Consider the following 18,931-nt stretch of genomic DNA (forward strand, 5'->3'; position numbering starts at 1 on the left):
TCAGTTCTTACTGCTGACTTCCCTTATGCATTTCTTGATATAATGTCCCATTTACACCATATATATCTGTAGCATTTTGAAAAGCTTTCCTCTTGGTACCTTGTCATTTGCCTTTTCCAGAGTTATAAAACTTAAATGCAAATCCTTGCTATATTGCAAGGATTTGCATTTAAGTTTTATATTTTTTTCAACCATTTGTCTTAAAGAAAATCTAGCCTGACAATTTCTGGCCTGAAGTGACCTCCCACCATAATGTAATAACAGCATACATTTCCTAGGAAATGTGTTTTTACATTATGGAAAATACCAAGAATAGCGATCAGAGCTTTACCACCTTTGCTGCAAGTTGCCCGAAATTTGTACTACGTACTAGGACTACTTGCATTAGCTCACGCTAGTAATCGCCGATACTTTTATAGTTTATTATACTATATTCGGCATTAAACTCTCTGATTCCAATCTTTGAGTTTCTTATTCGGTTTTAAAACAATGTGGGATTTAATATCCCCTTAATTTAAATAATGTTTATATTGTTGAAATGAAGCCTATTGCTCTTTATATTTAAGAAATTGGCATGCCTGTTTAATAAAGTCTTACAACTGCATAGGTTCAAAGGGAGTGGAAGGAGGGTAAAATTGTTCCACTACATAAATGTGGTGATAAGGCTGTAGCTTCCAATTATAGGCCAGTCTGTATATCTGGAGTTGTTGTGAAGGTCCCGGAGAGATTGGTGAGAAGTAGGATACAGAGATGGGTTGATAACAGTAGCATTCTCTGTGTGTTATCAGCATGGGTTTGTTAAGGGGAGATCATGTTTCACTAACATACTTATGTACTATAACAATGTGGCAAATACCTCGTACAGGGGAGATGCATATACTTAGATTTTGCAAAACCTTTTGATAAGACTGACACATGACAAGCTCTTAAATAAATTGAAACATATGGGATTGGATAACAGACCTGTGTTGGATCAGTGACTGGCTGTCAGATAGGTAACAGAAAGTTCTATATGGGGTACAATATCCTGAAAGAGAAAGGTCACCAGCGGTGTGCCGCAGGGATCAGTTTTGGGGCCATCGTTGTTCAATTTGTATGTTAATGATATTGGGTTGGGTTTAACTAGTGATATCCAGCTCTTTGCAGTTGATGCAAAAATGCACAGTCAAGCGGATGTTAATGCCTTACAAGAGGACTTGAATAGATTGCATGAATGGGCAGGTAAGCGGAACTATCAGTTCTTGGTGGGGAAACTTTAAAGGAAGTAGAGATGTGAGATCTGGGAATGATAGTGGACAAGAACCTGAAATTCAGGGGCCACATTAGATAAATTGTGAATACCTCACATCGGATAATGGCAATGATGCAGAGGATCCTGACATGCAGAAATAGCAAGGTTATGATTCCATTGTATAAGGCCTTGATCAAGCCTCATATGGGCTGTTTATTATCATGCACAGATTTGGTCACAGGGTTTTCATAGTGACAAGGATATGTTGGTAAGGGTCCAGAGAAGATTCACAAAGGTAGTCTTTGGAATGTGGAGTGCAAGGACAAATTGGGAGAATGTAAGTTGCAGAGCCTCATGAATAGGAGGAAGAGGGGGGGGGATAGGGGTGAGACATATAAGCTGGTCAGGGGTTGTTATCGGATAGACATGGAAGAGATTTTTCATTGAATGTGAGAGGGGAGTAGAAAAAGAGGCCATTGCTGAAAACTGTATAAGGAGGTTGTGAACAGAGGAGTGAGGAGCACGTTCTTTTCATGGAGGGTGGTTGGTGAGTGGAATGCATTGCCTGAGTGTGTTGTGGATGTAGACACATTTAAATCAGTTTAAGATGCAGTTGGATGAGCATTGTATGCAATAGTGTGTACCTCCCACAATGAGTCTCTGACTCAATGGAGGTCAAATATTAATAATAATAATAATAATAATAATAATAATACAGATTTGTTTAGATATTGTGGGTTAATCAGATTAGTTTTAATCTAATCCCTCCAAATTCTTAAATCATATTTAATTACAAATGACAGTTTAACTGTTTTCTTGTCTAACTTGTAGGGCCAAATTTGCAGAGCTCACTATTAATAGCTTATTTGGATAATCGTTGAAAATATATGAATGTAATCATGTAAATATTTCATTGACATATTGACTATTTTACTGTCAAAATTTATCATTGTTTATTTTTCAGATGCAACATCTCCACCTAGTTTTATTCAAGGGATGAAGGATGCTGAAAGTGTTGAAAATCAAGATGTCAGCTTTAATGTCAAGATTAAAGGGAACCCGATACCATCAGTTAAATGGTTGGTTTTTTAATAATATTAATGGTCTGCTGTTTATTGTTAATATTTTTATTTTTTGTGAGTGAAATATCATACGACAAGTTTGCAAACCTATACTGGATACTATAATGCATTAGTCTTCTTCTTCTTGAGTATTCTGCAATTGAGCAGGTTCTTCTTTTAGTAGCAGAAACTTTCCTTCCACTCTCTTCTGTTCTGAGCCTTCTGTTTTAAGGTTGTGTACCTGTCTCCATTCAGCATGTCATCTAGCATTGTTTTCCTTACTCTTCCTCTGGGTCTTTTTCCATCTATTTTTCCTTCAATGGCATCTCTGATGATTCTTTTCCCTCTCAGAATATGTCTGATCCAGTTTCCCTTGCTTCTTTTTAACTTCCTTAACAGACTTCTTTCTTCTTCTACTCTTTTTAAGCCCTCTTCATTAGTTATTTTATCTGTCCATTTGATTTTTTCCATCCTTCTCCAAATCCACATCTCAAAGCTTTCCAAAATCTTAATTTCGTCTTTCTTCAATGTCCAAGTTTCAGCATAGAGGGCAACACTCCACACATAACGTTTTATTAGTCTTTTCTTTAGGTTTCAATCCATTTTACTTCTGAATAAATTCCATTTTCTATTAAAGGCATCTCTTCCCATCATTATTCTTGCTTTTATGTCACTTTTACATCTTCCATCACTGTTAATAACATTTCCTAGATATTTAAATGTCTTTACTTGATTAAAGTTTTCCTCATTTATTCTGATATCCATATTTGCCTCTTTCCTTGCCTTTGTTTTTCTGATGTTAATTTTCATTCCATAACTGATACAGGATTCGAGTAATCTGTTCAACAGATGTTGTAGTCCTGCTTCAGTATTTGATAATAATGCCTTGTTATCTGCGTATCTTATTGCAAATATCTGTCTACCTCCAATCTTTATACCTTCTTCCGACTTCTCCAGTGCTTCTTTTAACATTGCTTCAGAATACATGTGAATTAAATTACATGCAATAAATAAAATAAATAAATAAAATTAAATAAAATACATGCAAATTAAACAAAATTGATGTGACAGAGAACAGCCTTGTCTTACTCCTCATCCAATGATACCTGGTTCTGTTGTACCATATATATCTCTCACCATGGCAGTTTGTTCCATATATAGTGAAATAATTAGCCTTCTGTCTTTCTAATCTATACCAATCTTCCATTCCTTCCACCATCTTATTCCATTTTACAAAGTCAAAAGCTTTTTCAAAATCTATATAACAGATATTAACTTCTTTATTCACTTCCAGACTTCTTTCACTTACTATTCTTAACAGTCCAATCACATCCCTTGTTCCCCTACCCTTCTTGAAACCAAACTGATCTTCTCCAAGAAATTCTTCCACTTCAGATGCAATTCTTCGTGTTAAGATTCTCATAAGTATTTTTGATGTATAGGAAATGAGGCTTATTGTTCTAAAATCCTTGCAGTTCACTGCATTACTTTTCTTTGGTATAGGTATAAATATTAAGGTCATAACATCTTTTGGTAGTTCTCCTTTGTTATAAATTAAATTTATTATTTTGGTTATTTCTTCAGTTCCTTTCTTCTGAAGTTGTTTCAGGAATTCTGTAGGTATTTCATCTATTCCTTCTGCCTTTCCACATTTTAGTTCTTTAATGGCCATTTCTACTTCTTCTTCAAAATCTCTGGGCCTAAATTATCTTTATTTACCTTCTTTATATTTTCTAATGGCAACTCATTTGGTCTATTTTCCTTGTCATTGATCTTCATTGTATTCCTTCCATCCAATCTTAGGATTTCATCTTCTTCAGTTATGATTTCTGCCTTCTTATTTTCTATGCCTATAGCTTGAATTCCATTTCTCTTGTGATTCATTCTTCTTGCATTTTCATATAAATGATCATACCTTCCCACTCTCTCATAATTTTTCATTTCTTCACATTGTTTTTTAAGCCAATCTTCTCTACTTCTTTTTGCTTCTCAATTTGTTATTTAGGGATCTATATTGCATTTTCCCTTCTGGGGTGTCTTTATTGTTCCATTTTCTTCTTTCTTTCTTCCATTAGAGAAATCGTCTCATTAGTTTTTTTTTTTTATTCTTTTAGCTCTTACATATCCAATTTCTTCTTCTGCAATCTTCTTTATTTTCTCCTTAACTTGTTCCTATTTCTTTTCCGGATATTCAGTTTTGACAAAACTTATTTCCTCTAATTCTTTCTCCAATCTATTTCCAAATTCCTTGGTATTTTTTAATTTCTCTAAGTTCCTTCCTTTTCATAGCGTCATTTATTTTCTTTAGTTTCACATTTATTTCTATGAATAGTAGGTTTTTGTCAGAGTAAATATCAGCTCCAGGATATGTGCATGCAATTTTTACACTATTCTTGTATCTTTGCTTTATTATAATGTAATCAATTTGATACTTACCATATCTCCTGGTTTTTTGCATGCGTATAGTCTTCTCTTAGATTTTTTAAACCAAGTATTCATAATTATTAGCTTATTTTCTTTACAGAATTCCACTAACCTTTCCCCTCTCTCATTTCTATTACCTAGTCCGTATCTTCCTACTACACTCCCATCCTCTTCTTCTACAACTCCATTCCAATCTCCCATTATAATCATATAGTCTTTTATTTTTTCTTCCTTAATTAGTTCTTGTAATTGTTCATACATTTCCTCTATGCAGTAGTACTATAAGCAATATACTGAAACAACTTCTGCTATAACATACATCATAGATATCAATAGGACAAAATATACTGTTGGTAGCTGCTATGAATTTGTCTACTAGAGGGCTACATGGTGTGTAGTGAGAGTTCTCTTGAAAAGATAAGTATTACTTTAAGTAATAATTGGTAAATTTGCTCAAATCTTACGTAGTATTGTTTACTTTTCATATCTTAGCATGTCTGTGTGTTTTTTTGTGTTTTCTGAGTTATTTCAATTAGTAATTCGATAGATACGATTGATAGCGTAAACATGGCACCAATAAGAAGGGAAATAATGGCGTCCAGATCGCCATCTCTGTTCAAAAATTTTAATATAAAAGAGTTTATTCAGTGCACAGTTTGTGAGATGTATGCTTTGAGGAGAGTGGTTGGAGTCTGATGAGACAATGATAGTGGAGTGAATGTGTGCAGAAAGTGTGAGGAAAGTGAGGATTTAAAGTGTGTTTCAGGTCGTGAGAGTGATATCATTGTTGAAAGTCTGAATATAGAAAATAGTGATATGAGAGGTATGAACAGTGATATTTGCAAGGTAGTACCAGATAGCTGTGAGAGCGGCATTGAAAGTGAGAATGACGGTACAAATACAGAACGAATAATGGTTTAACGGATAATAAAAATGATGAGATAGATGCAATGAGTGAGATTGCATCTATCTCATGGGCGAATTGGCAGCTGGAGAATTTGCAAAAATGTTAACCAAGCGTACTAACTAATAAACAGCAAAAGTATGATAAGAAAAATAAGAGTATGATCGTGAGTGTAAACAAAATGAAAGAGCGAGTATTGTACAGAGATTCTTTAGTAAGAGGTGTGATAGATGAGAGTTTGACAAAATTGTACCAACCTGGTGCGAACATTAAGGATGTAAGTGAGTCAATTAGAATGCAAAAGCAGAAGGTGAAAAAATGATAGTAGTAGCAGGAATGAATGATTTGAAAGGAGACAAAATGGCTATGAGAGAGGACTTGAAGTAATTACTTGAGGTAGCAAAAGAGAACAGTGAGAGAGTTAGGATGGTGAGTCTGTTGCCGTGGTATGACAGTGAAGAGTATAGAAGGAGGGCCATAATTGCTAATGACTTTATGCACAGATTATGCAGGAGGAGTGGTATGGAATTTGTGGACGTGTGGAGTGAGTTCGATGAGCAAAAGGATTTATATAAGAGGGATGGTTTGCATTTGAATGGATTTGTTGTACGGAGACTTGAAAAGGTGTTGTTGAATGACGTGTGGAAATGGATGTTCAGAATCAGGGAAACTAGAGTTATTAAGGAGGGGGGAAGTAGATATGCAGACTTCGGGGAGACAGTTGAGTGTATGAATGTGTGTAATATGCTCGAGCGAGTACGAAGGACAGCAAATCAGAATGGGATAGTTAATATAAGGCATCAAAATAGGGATGGGATAAATGGGCTTCTGCAATTCATGTAAACTAATGCCAGAAGTATTAGGAACAAGAAGGAAGAATTTTTGGCCTTTGTTGGCATTTCCAGGCCACAGGTTATTGGCATTAGTGAAACATGACTGACAGAAGATGATATAGCAAGTGGGATTGAATGTGAGGGTATAGTATGTTCAGGAGTGACAGGGAGAATAAAATGGGGGAAGAGTGTTATTGATGATAGCTGAAGAGCTGCAGCCAAGGAGAATAGAAGTTGGGCTACAGGATAGAGAAAAGAGCACGTTTGAGGCTATTTGTTGTGGAATTGAGGCTAGCAGAACAAAATATACAATTGGGTGCTATAGACCAAGTGATGGAATAGATGGTGGAGATAGTATGCATAAGCAAATAGCAGAAATGAGTGGAAGGAGGGTAATTATTATGAGAGATTTCAACTACTAACATTGATTGGAAGGAGGAGAGGACACATGGGAGGAAGGAATTGGATTTTATGCAGTTATTAAGGGATAACTATCTGCGACAGCATGTAATGGAAAATACTAGGGGTCAGAGAGTGCTTGACCTAGTAAATGCATCTGAGAATTTGGCTGTAACAAATATGACCACGTTGCCTCCAATTGGTGAGAGTGATCATAGGATCTTGACTTGGGAGGTGGCTAAAGGAGTGGAATTCACAATTAAGACAGGATACATGTGGAATTATCGGGCTGGTAAGTATGACAAGCTTAGGAGTTTGATTGGTTTAGTGCCATGGCATGTAAAACTGCAAGGGCTAGATGTTGATAGTGCATGGGAGGTGCTTAAGAAGTGTTTGCAGGAGGTAATGGCTGACTGTATACCTAGAGTCCAAATAATAAATCAAGTAGGGGTTAAATGGATGAATAACACCATTAAGCTTGAGCAGTAAAAAAAGAAACAACTGTGGAGAGAATTTAAGGAAAGTTTAGCTACAGAAAGTTGACTGGCAAGCACATTTACGGTATAAAGCGCAGGCCAGAAGGATAATGAGTGTGGTAAGAAAATCAAAAGCGGATTATGAAAAAATGTTAGCCATGCAAGCTAAAGAGAATCCCAAACAGTTTTTTGATATGTTGCAAGTAAAAGAAAAAATGAATATGGCAGAATGATTTTAAAGATTGCCTATGGTAGGGAGGTAACCGAATCAGTTGATATAGTGGAATTACTGAGTGAGCATTTAGCAAGAGTATATCATCCAGGCGGTGACATTGCAGGAATGAAAGAACCAACAGATTATATGGGAATTGTGGTGAATGAAGTGGAAGTGAATAGTCTATTACAAAACCTCAATGTCAATACATCTGTGGGATTGGATGGTATACCAGCTGGTGTCGTATGTGAAGCGGATAAAGAATTGTCAGTGCCCTTGACCATTTTGTTTAATTTGAGTCTCGGGTCTGTGTTAGTTCCAAGGGGGTGGAAAGAGAGGAAAATAGTTCCACTGCATAAAGGAGGCTCCAAGACTGCTGTTGTAAATTACCGACCGATCAGCATATCAGGAATCGTAGTCAAGGTCTTGGAGAAAATAGTCAAGAGGAAAATACAGGATTGGGTAGATCAAAATTGGTTACTGTATGGGGTACAGCATGATTTTGTGAAGTTTAGATCATGCCTCAGTAATTTGCTCACGTTTTATAACACAGTGACGGCTGAACTGGATAAGAGTAATGGGTTTACAGTGATTCTACTGGACCTTGCCAAGGCCTTTGACAGGATACCAAATGGAATTCTAATCAGTAAATTGCAGCATATGAGGATGGATATAGGGTTGGTGAGATGGATAGGAGGGTGGTTGATGGAGAGATATCAGAGAGTGGTTTATTCGGGAGTAGAGTCCAAAAGACGGCCTGTGACTAGTGGTGTGCCGCAGGGTTCTGTTCTTGGATCACTACCGTTCAATTTGTTCATTAACGATATAGGAAAGGATCTGAGAGGAACAATTCATTTGTTTGCTGAAGATGCAAAGTTGGGTAAAGCAATAGTGAGTGCACAGGATGTCAAAATTTTGCACGATGATTTGGATAGTTTGGAGGACTGGGCTAAGGAGAATGGATGTCGATTTAATGTGGCAAAATGTAAGGTTATGCATTTTGGGGTGTAAAGATTAGCAGCAGTATATCACATTGGTGGAACTGTACTCCAGGAGATTGACAAGGCCAAGAATTTGGGAGTGTTGGTGGATAGGGAGTTGAAGTTTGGGAGGGGGGGGGGGTGCACATTGCAAAAGTGGCTAAACCAGCTCATCAAATCACTTGGTTGCTGAAAAATACTTTAACAAGCAGAGACTCTGTATCGAGCCTTCATAAGACTCCATCTATGCTACTGTGCTTAGATTTTTTTGCAGGGTTTCTTCTTGATGGGGAGGAGGTGGAGTGGATCCAGAGTCGAGTGACCAAGATGATAACAGGTGTATGGAATGAACCTTATGAGAACAGGTTGAAGATTTGAGGGTCACAGAAATTGGTTGATAGGCGGAAAAGGGGTGATATGATTGAGACATTCAAATTACTGAAAGGTTTCTATAAGATTAATTCATAAGAAATTTTTGAGAATAGAACTGGTGGTGGGAGGACTAGGGACCACACATGGAAGCTTGGCAAGAGTGTGGTTAGCAAGGGTGTTAGAGCTGGGTTCTTTACTTTTAGAGTGGTAAATGAGTGTAATAAGCTGCCAGAGTCTGTTATGGGTGCTATGACGGTGAGTGAGTTCAAGACAAGGTATGATAGATACTGTGTGAATGTTGAATAGTTGTTCTTGACATGATGTTAGGGCCTCACTCAATGAGTCTGTGGACTCCTTGGAGTTTCCCCATAATAATAACAATAATAATAATAATAAGCCAGGAGTGCAAGTGATGATGTTGAAGACATGCTTCAGCAAATTAGCATAATAACTGCAACTCAAGTAATTGTTGTTGGAATTTCATCAACTGGGACAATGATTGGAAGGAGGAAAGAGATCACATGGCGGGAAGAAATGGAATTTATTGGCTAACTTAGAAATCATTACATGGAACAGCATGTGATGGAAGAGACTCTGAGTTCAAGACTGCTGGATCTAGTGATTTAGTTATATTGTCTCCAGATGAAAAGAGAGAGTGTGCAGTTTTGATTATTGTGAGATTGTTAAATATGGAAAATTTTTCATTAAGACGTACATGTGGAATAAGATGTGAGAACAAGAATGCAAGTTGAACAGAGAAATAGGGTGGGCCAGGGAGACATAGTGTAAGGAGATCGGATTCTGAATGCAGTAATGAATGCATGTATAGGAATGGAATGATCTGGAATGGGGGAATAGTTGAGTCTGGGGGGGGGGGAGTATATTGGACAAAAGGTAAGGGTGAGCAGATAGGAGCAAATGTGGAGAAGTCAAGATGAAGGGTTATGCTTATTTATGAATGCCAAGAGTATCAGAAATAAGGGAGATAAAATTGTTACATTGATCAAGTATATTTGCCGCAAAATAACTGGAATAAGTGAAACATGGTTGGATGAGAATGATATCTTGACAGGAATATAAATGGAAGGATATAATGTTATAGTATAGGAAGGGCAAGAAGTGAGGAGGAGGAGTGATGCTGATGATAAGGGAGGAATTTCCATGCAGGGGAAAAAAGTGGTGCTGGCTTTGAAGCAGTATGGTGTGAGGTGGAGGTTAATAGAATAACTTATTTGGTTGGATATTTCTATAGACTGGGAAATGTGGAGGGTGGAGACAATAAAATGTATAGGCAATTTGGCTTAGTGAGCAAGCAAAGGATCATCATTAATGGTGATTTCAATTATGGTAATATTGATCGGAATAAGGAGAATGAATATCTTGAGTTTATTCTTAAGGAACAACAATCTTAGGCAATATGTAATAGCAGATACACAAGGGTTAAGAGCCTTAAAACTAGTTATATCATCAGAAGATGTGATCAGTAATGGAGTGTATAATTTTCCCCTGGTTAGTGTGAGTGACCATGAAGTGATCACCTGGGTTGTAGCCACTCATATGAGAACATCTCTGAAGAAGCGACACATATGGAACTACATGGTTGGTAATTATGAAAAGCTTAGGAGACAAATAGGAGCTATAACTTAAAAAGACAAATTGAGTGAAAAGGAGACAGATGCTGCTTAGGCATTGATCAAGAGCTGTTTAATAGCAGCAGTGTCTGAGTGTATTATTATTATTATTATGGGCGGCTCCAAGGAGTCCTTAGACTCATCGAGGGAGGCCCAACATCATGTCAAGAACAACTATTCAACATTCACATAGTATCTATCATACTTCACCTTGAACTCACTCGCCATCATAGCACCCACAACAGACTCTGGCAGCTTATTCCACTCACTTACCACTTTCCAAGTAAAAAAACCTAACTCTAACACCCTTGTATAATAAAATTAGTTTAATCCTTTATCCAAGTGTGAGCAAACAAAGTTTGCGCCTGAAGTATCTTCAGGACTAGGGTAAAGTGATACAACACCAGGGCAACTCGTTGCAAAGGTGGAGAAAGCTACCAACACTCCTAACTCAGTATCTCCTATAATGCAAAACACATCTCCTTGCGGATATGTCTAATGTTATGCATTAAAGGAAGGACCACTACCCAGACTAGTTTCGACCTTTATTGAGGTCTCTTCAGTGGGAGCCAGGCCCTAGTGGAAATACCAGGCAGAAGCATTAGCAGGTCATCTCTACCTATAGGAGTTGCCAAATGGTGTGCCACCCTTTTTTAATAAATTACTCTGGATTTAGAGAAAGATGTTGAAAGTTTATTTTTTCACTTGGTTAGAGTATAATAAAATTAGTTTAATCCTTTATCCAAGTGTGAGCAAACAAAGTTTGCGCCTGAAGTATCTTCAGGACTAGGGTAAAGTGATACAACACCAGGGCAACTCGTTGCAAAGGTTTATTAAAAAAGGGTGGCACTTTACCCTAGTCCTGAAGATACTTCAGGCGCAAACTTTGTTTGCTCACACTTGGATAAAGGATTAAACTAATTTTATTATACTCTAACCAAGTGAAAAAATAAACTTTCAACATCTTTCTCTAAATCCAGAGTAATTTATTAAAAAAGGGTGGCACACCATTTGGCAACTCCTATAGGTAGAGATGACCTGCTAATGCTTCTGCCTGGTATTTCCACTAGGGCCTGGCTCCCACTGAAGAGACCTCAATAAAGGTCGAAACTAGTCTGGGTAGTGGTCCTTCCTTTAATGCATAACATTAGACATATCCGCAAGGAGATGTGTTTTGCATTATAGGAGATACTGAGTTAGGAGTGTTGGTAGCTTTCTCCACCTTTGCAACGAGTTGCCCTGGTGTTGTATCACTTTACCCTAGTCCTGAAGATACTTCAGGCGCAAACTTTGTTTGCTCACACTTGGATAAAGGATTAAACTAATTTTATTATACTCTAACCAAGTGAAAAAATAAACTTTCAACATCTAACACCCTTGCTAACCACACTCTTACCAAGCTTCCATGGATGGCCCCTAGTCCTCCCACTACCAGTTCTATTCTCAAAAATATCTTCTGAATTAATCTTATAGAAACCCTTCAGTAATTTGAATGTCTCAATCATATCACCCCTTTTCCACCTATCAACCAATTTCTCACAGTAGTCTAGATGGGGGTCTTATCAAGGCTCAATACAGAGGGACGATAACCTCTGCTCGTTAAAGTGTTTTTCAGCAACCAAGTGATTTGATGAACTGATTTTTCAACTTTTGCGATGTGTCCTCTAAACTTCAACTCCCTATCCACCAAATCCCTGGCCTCGTCAATCTCCTGGAGTACAGTTCCACCAACGTGATATACTGCTGCTGATCTTTTCGCTAGTATTCCAAAGGTGAAAAGAAGTAAAATGGATGAATGAAGAGAATAAGAATGAAATCTCATATAAGAAAATATGGTTGAGGCAAGCAACATAAGTGAATGTTGGTAATAATCAGTTGCGTGAATACAAAGAGTAGGCCAGGAAGGTGACACATTGGTAAAGGCAGCAAAAGTGCAGTATCAGAAGCAATTAGCTAATCAAGCTAAGAAAACTCCTAGTGAGTTCTTTCAATATGTGGTAATAGAAGTAAAAATGACTATGGAAGAATGATACAAGTTAATGACACTGACAGGTTAGTAATCAACACAGAGGATATAGTTGAATTACTCAATGAGCAAAATATCTGTGTATTTCATTCTAGTGAAGGCAACATTATGAGAAGCTGGAATATAGAGGGTATGGCAGAGGAGAGGCTGATTGTGAATGAACAGGAGGTATATGAGGAATCAAGTAAACTTGATGTCAGTAAGGCAGTAGACTTACAACATATCACCATGCATCTTGAAGAAATGCTCTAAGGAATTAATGACACCTTTTGCGCACTTGTTTAGCACTAGTCTAACAAGTCCCAAAGGAATGGAAGGTGGGAAAAATGGTTTCGTTTTGCAAAGGGGGGGGTGGAATAAGACTGAGGCTATAAATTATAGACACCGATCTGTGTGTCTGGAGTTGTTGTTAAGGTGTTAGAGAAGTTATCAACCCAGCACTAGGATTCAGAAATCGGTTGATAATAGCAGTATTCTTTATGATGGTCAGCATGGGTTTGATAAGGGGAGGTCAGCTTAAGTAAAAAAGGTTATGTATAAAATTTGGTTGATAAAGGAGATGCATATACAGTGGCATACTTAAACTTTTCGAAGGCCTTTGTTATACTGCCACATGACAAGCTGGTAGCTAAATTGAAACAGATGGGGTTAGTTAATGGACTGTTGAATAGGACAGCTGATTGGCTGCCAGATAGATATTGGCAGGTTGTGTATAGAGGAGTGGTATCTGAAAACAGGAATGTGGAGTGTCACAGGTATCTGTTTTGGGATCATTTTTGTTTAACTTGTACATTAAAGAAGAGAGGATGTGATTGAGACATATAAGTTGGCGAGCGGTTGTTACCAGATTAACATGGAAGTGATTTTTCATAGAGTAGAGGGAGACAAAGGTAAAACAAGGAAGAAGATAAGTTATTTTTTATTAATATTAGGAATTTATATTTAGTTACAGTATTAATTTACTTAAATTTGACTGTTTTAAGTAAATGTGTACTTAACTAAGTGTGTTTATTTATTGAATGATTGGAGGCCATTAGTCCTTTGTTTAACTTTGATGAGTCATTTCATGCAGTATGCCTCTCTCTCTCTCTCTCTCTCACACACACACAGATTCATTCCACACACTTTCTCATAGATAATTTATTACCTTATGTGTTTTCTATAGGCATCTTCATGGGCAATGCTCTTCTTAACTGGCCACATCACAAGCAGCTGCTGCTCAACATTCATTTGCTGCCCAGTTTCAAACCTACTGAAATAACATCACTCCCTTTACTTTCATTCCATTTCTCTCTATTTTTTGGAACAGCCTCCGTTACTCTGTCTATCTTCCCCACAGCCTACAATCTTCAACTGCTTCCTTCTTTTCCCATAACCTTGTTCACACATGGTGCTGTATGTTTTTTTTAATTTATTACCTTATGTGTTTTCTATAGGCATCTTCATGGGCAATGCTCTTCTTAACTGGCCACATCACAAGCAGCTGTTGCTCAACATTCATTTGCTGCCCAGTTTCAAAACTACTGAAATAACATCACTCCCTTTACTTTCATTCCATTTCTCTCTATTTTTTGGAACAGCCTCTGTTACTCTGTCTATCTTCCCCACAGCCTACAATCTTCAACTGCTTCCTTCTTTTCCCATAACCTTGTTCACACATGGTGCTGTATGTTTTTTTTCAGCCTTTTGTGTATATAGATTTATTATAAAAAAAAAATTTAAGTTAGTTGGTCCCACACAGAAGTGGAAAGGTTTTTCCTCCCTGGAACTCAGGTTTTTCATCCTTCAAAATAGATAAACCAGCCAGAGAATACATGCAATTTACAGACAAAAATTATATTATATCCAGTAGCATTCTGTTGGTTTCATAAGATGGTGCTGTAAAGGACATTCAGTAGAAATGTAAACTTGATGAGGTTATGATATGAGTTACTAAAAGTCCTAATACTATGGCCAAACAGGCAGGACAGCCAATATCAGAATATCTGAACACAAGGACTACATCCGGTTCCGCCAATACAGCCACTCAGGACTTTATGACCATGTTTCGGACACCCACCACAGGATATGCTGAAGAAGACCACTCTATTACACCACAGCAAATATAAACATGAAAGACTATTCCTCAAATCTGCTTCAGCCCTGAAAAACTTTCCAAATCTCAACAAATTTGATTGCATGCGACTGCCCCAAATTTGGGTAGCATATATTCTAAGATTGTCAGTCCAACGGCCAAGATGACCCAATTGCCAAAATATAGGAAAATATTAATTGAAGTCTTTTATACTTAATATTTTAGTATACTTTGTTATTTTCTGAAAAATAATAATTATGAGTAAACAACATATTAGCCTATCTACAAGAATTTAAAAAACTAACTAATATAGTAAAATGATGACAATCTGGCAAAGATCTGGAAAATTTTTTAGATATTTTGTTTGATTACTAAAACAGTTTTTGCAAACTTTAAGAAATACTAAAAGTTAAACTAAATGAATTATTATTATTATTATTACGTGACCTCTCCAAGGAGTCCAAAACTCATTGAGGGAGGGGACCTACTCTAAAACTCTCCATCTCCACCACTCAATCCACCAATTAAAGTGAATTGCATCATCTACACCAGTGATGGCGAATCTTTTTACCCAGGTGTGTCAAACATCTTTTTTTTTTTAAATATTGGCATTGTTGATGTGCCACTTGCATACATGCATTATAAATTTAACTACATAATCATAGATGGTGACTTATACATATCATATTAGGCTATTTATTTAATAGGACATTGATATAAAATCTATGAATTCATTTTATACAATTAATTAAATAAAGTGAAATTACAACTTTACATTACATTTAATGACTTTTCTGTTGCTGAGTACTGGTAGAAAGTTGCTTTATAGAAGGGCTATAGTGTGTACATTTTAATGTTACACAGGCAGCGCTCAAATCATTGCTCAATCTATTTCTCCCTTTCGATTTAATATTATTTAAGGCAGAAAATAGAGTTTCACAAGAGTACGTAGAAGAGAAAATTGTTAGAAGAGCTTTAGCAAAGATTTTAAGAGCATGAAAGTTTTCGGGAAGGCTATTCCACACGCTTAGAATTTCACAGTCTGAATTTTTACATGCGGTATCATGCAGATGTTCCCGCTCAAGTTCTTCTAATTAATTTCTAAGAGCAATAAACTTTCTTCTCCAGATAGGATTACACTGGAAGTTGGCTAGTTGCATTTCTAGATCATTTAAATCCAACCACTCAAAGCCATCTAATAAGATCCATGAATTCTGTTTCATCAGGATACTTTATGAATTGGATTGTTTGTTCCAACATTTGAAATTGCTCAAATCTAGAAGAAAACTGCTCAGTTACTGACTTTAGAACTTCGATAGATTGGTTGATATGTTGTTCCCGATTTTTGGGGCTGGTTTTGTTAAAAAAATTTTCACTCTTGGGAAACACTTAAAATTGTTACTTTCTAAATCCCATTGAAATATTTTTGGTTTATTCTCAAAGCACTTGATCGTGCCAAACATAACATCGACAGATTTTCCGTTGCATGCATGGATGAACGAATTTCACACAGAAGTCAAATGAAAACTTTAAGTTTATAATATATAAAGCACATATTTATAAGTTTGTATCATATAATATTGATAATAATTTTTATAAGTTTTTATAATATCATATGGCTATGCAGAAATTATAATGATTAAGAAAGAAAATGTAAACTTAAACTGCTTGTTGTTTATAGGCTAGTTACAAAATAAAATAGAAATAGGCTAACTATAGAATGTAATTCTTTCAATGAACCGAAACCTACCTTTGCCTTAACTGAGAGCGATCTTACATGATTTATCGCAGTTTTTTCATCAGAATACCAATATCTTTCAACATCCAAGGTGTGTCACCTGAAACCCTTAAGTGTGTCAGTGCTGACACCCGTGTCATGGGCTCGCCATCACTGATCTACACCAATGCCATCTACTGTCCACCACCATTAGTATTTTCACAATCACAAACATCCATGCTTATGGCAGGCTTCAAATCCGCAGCCTTTTGGCTGGAGAGCAGATACGCTAACCACTCAGCCAAGCAGGACAGCATACATAAATAAGGAACTAAAATTGAATAAGCAATTGAACAAGAAATCTATATTAATTTTGAATTTGAATGATGATAATAATAATAATAATAATAATAACATGTTAAGTTTTTGCTCAGCAGATTTTTGTTAAATTAAATGCTAACTTCATTTTCTCTATTTCTTTCTCTCCCCATTTCTCATCATCGTTTTCTGAGCAATTTAGGTATAGGCTTTTTATGTGTCTGTTCCTTCTCTGCAGATGAATATGATCTTTCCATCTTAATCTTGGACATCTGCAGTCTCTTCTTCCTGTAGGTTTATATTCTAGTGCTAGTTTAGGAATCCTGTTGTTATTCATCCTTTCTATGTGGTGTAGCCAATTTTGCTGTTATTCTTCTATTTCTTCAATGATGATTTTTATATCTAATCTCTCTTTGATGTTTTTTGTATCTAATCTGTATTTTTCTTTTTATCTAATATAGTGAGTCCCATGAGAGGTCTTAGAAACTTCATCTGTACTGTTTCCAGTCTTTGTCTGTTTCTTTGTTTTAGAATCTAAGTTTCACTTCCGAATTTGAGAGTTGTTTTAGAGTTCATATTATGTAATCTTAATTGAGTTTCTTTAGTCATTTGTTTTCTAAAATTTCTTTTAATTATGCCAGTTCATCCCTCCACCTTCTTCTCAGTCTTCCTCTTTGTCTTGCTCCATCCATTGGTCTCCACTCTGTTGTTTTTCTAGTCTATCTCCCATCACTGCATCTGGCAATATGGCCAGGCCATCTCCACTTAGCCTGTTTAATGTATTTTACAATATCCATGACACCTGTTTGTGATCTTATCCAGGTATTTGTCTTCCTATCTCTTAATGTTATTTTTAGCATACTTCTTTCCATGCGATGTTGTGTTGTTCTCAGCTTTTTGTTTAGGGCTTCTGTTAAAGTCCATGTTTCTCATCCATATGTTAGGACAGGAAGTATGCACTGGTCAAAAGCTTTTCTTTTTAGACTCATAGGGATGTTACTTTTTAATATGTCTCTCATTTTCCCATAAGCCATTCATCCAAGGTGAATTCTTCGTTCAATCTCTTTTCTTTGGCACTCTTCAAAGGATAACAATTGGCCCAAATATACATATGAAGTAACTTGTTCTATTTCATGGTTTTCAACTTTGACAGTTCTATGGTTAATATATTTATTCATGATTATTTTTGTTTTTTCTCTATTTATTTTTAATCCAATTACTCTGGAGGCTTCATTTAGCTGATTTAGCCTTTCTTCCAGATCTTCAAGATTATCTGCTATTAGGACAATATCATCTGCAAATTTCAGATGATGCAGCCTTTCTCCATTTATGTTTATTCCTTCTGTTTTCCAATCAAGGCTTCTAAAGACATCCTTTAGTGCAGCTGTAAATAATTTGGGAGATATGATGTCGCCTTGCTGGCCTTTTTGTATTGGGAACTTTTCACTTTTTTTTATATAATTTAATTACAGAAGTTGCATTATTGTAAATATGTTTTAGTGTTTCAATATATGGTTTCTCAGTTCCCTGGGTTTCAAGAGCTTTTAGTGTTGAAGATGTTTTTAACTGAATGAAATGCTTTTTCGTGGTTGGTCTGTATAGGCCAGACATAAGGGTTTATTGTATTCAATTGATTTTTCGATGAGCTGCCTTAATGTGTGAATATGGTCCAAAGTATTGTAATTCTTATTAAATCAAGCTTGTTCATATGAATTTCTGAATTAATATCTTTAATTTAATCATGACTCTGATAAAAAAAAGTTTACTCTTTTAATACTTAGTGATATGACATCACGTGGCTCGTTCTATTTGTGAATGATCAATTGTTCGTATTCTACCTTGTTTTTTACAACTATTCCACTAAAGATGGTCTGTAATATTCAGACTGAAATATTTCGCAAATTAAATAATATTCTTGTGTAAACGTGTATATATTTTATAATCCTAATGTCATAAGTATCTTTAAAGAATCAAATTAGGAATTAATTAATTCCGCTAGAGACCAAACATAGAACTATGGAACTTTTTTACCACTATAGGCGGTAATTCTACCACCTATAGTGTACCAGTGGTACCAGTCTACCACCTATAATTCTACCAGTGGTAATTTTACCACTATAGGCAGAGTACAGTTTGTTAATGTGTGGAATGAGTTTGAAGGAAGAAGTGAATTGAATGGGAGCGATGGACTGCATTTGAGTGGTTATGGTGTGAGTCGCTTGGAGAGACTGCTGCTGAAAGGTAGAGAGGTGAGTAGAGTGAGAGAGAATG

The 18,931-nt window shown here is 36.3% G+C and overlaps 1 protein-coding gene across 1 annotated transcript in view; it reads left to right on the forward strand.

Annotated features, from left to right (window-relative positions):
* LOC150109564 (protein Obscurin-like) overlaps positions 1-18,931 on the forward strand; it is a 1,271,613-nt gene that overhangs the window by 431,782 nt on the left and 820,900 nt on the right. The window contains exon 34 of the mRNA XM_090402667.1: positions 2,196-2,310. Within this exon, the coding sequence (XP_090258793.1) occupies positions 2,196-2,310 (115 nt within the window). The remainder of the gene's footprint in view (positions 1-2,195; positions 2,311-18,931) is intronic.

Source organism: Typopeltis vanoorti, chromosome 2 (assembly GCF_054136105.1).
Source record: "Typopeltis vanoorti isolate ZY-2024b chromosome 2, IOZ_Tvanoo_1.0, whole genome shotgun sequence".
Classification (NCBI taxonomy): Eukaryota; Metazoa; Arthropoda; class Arachnida; order Uropygi; family Thelyphonidae; genus Typopeltis; species Typopeltis vanoorti.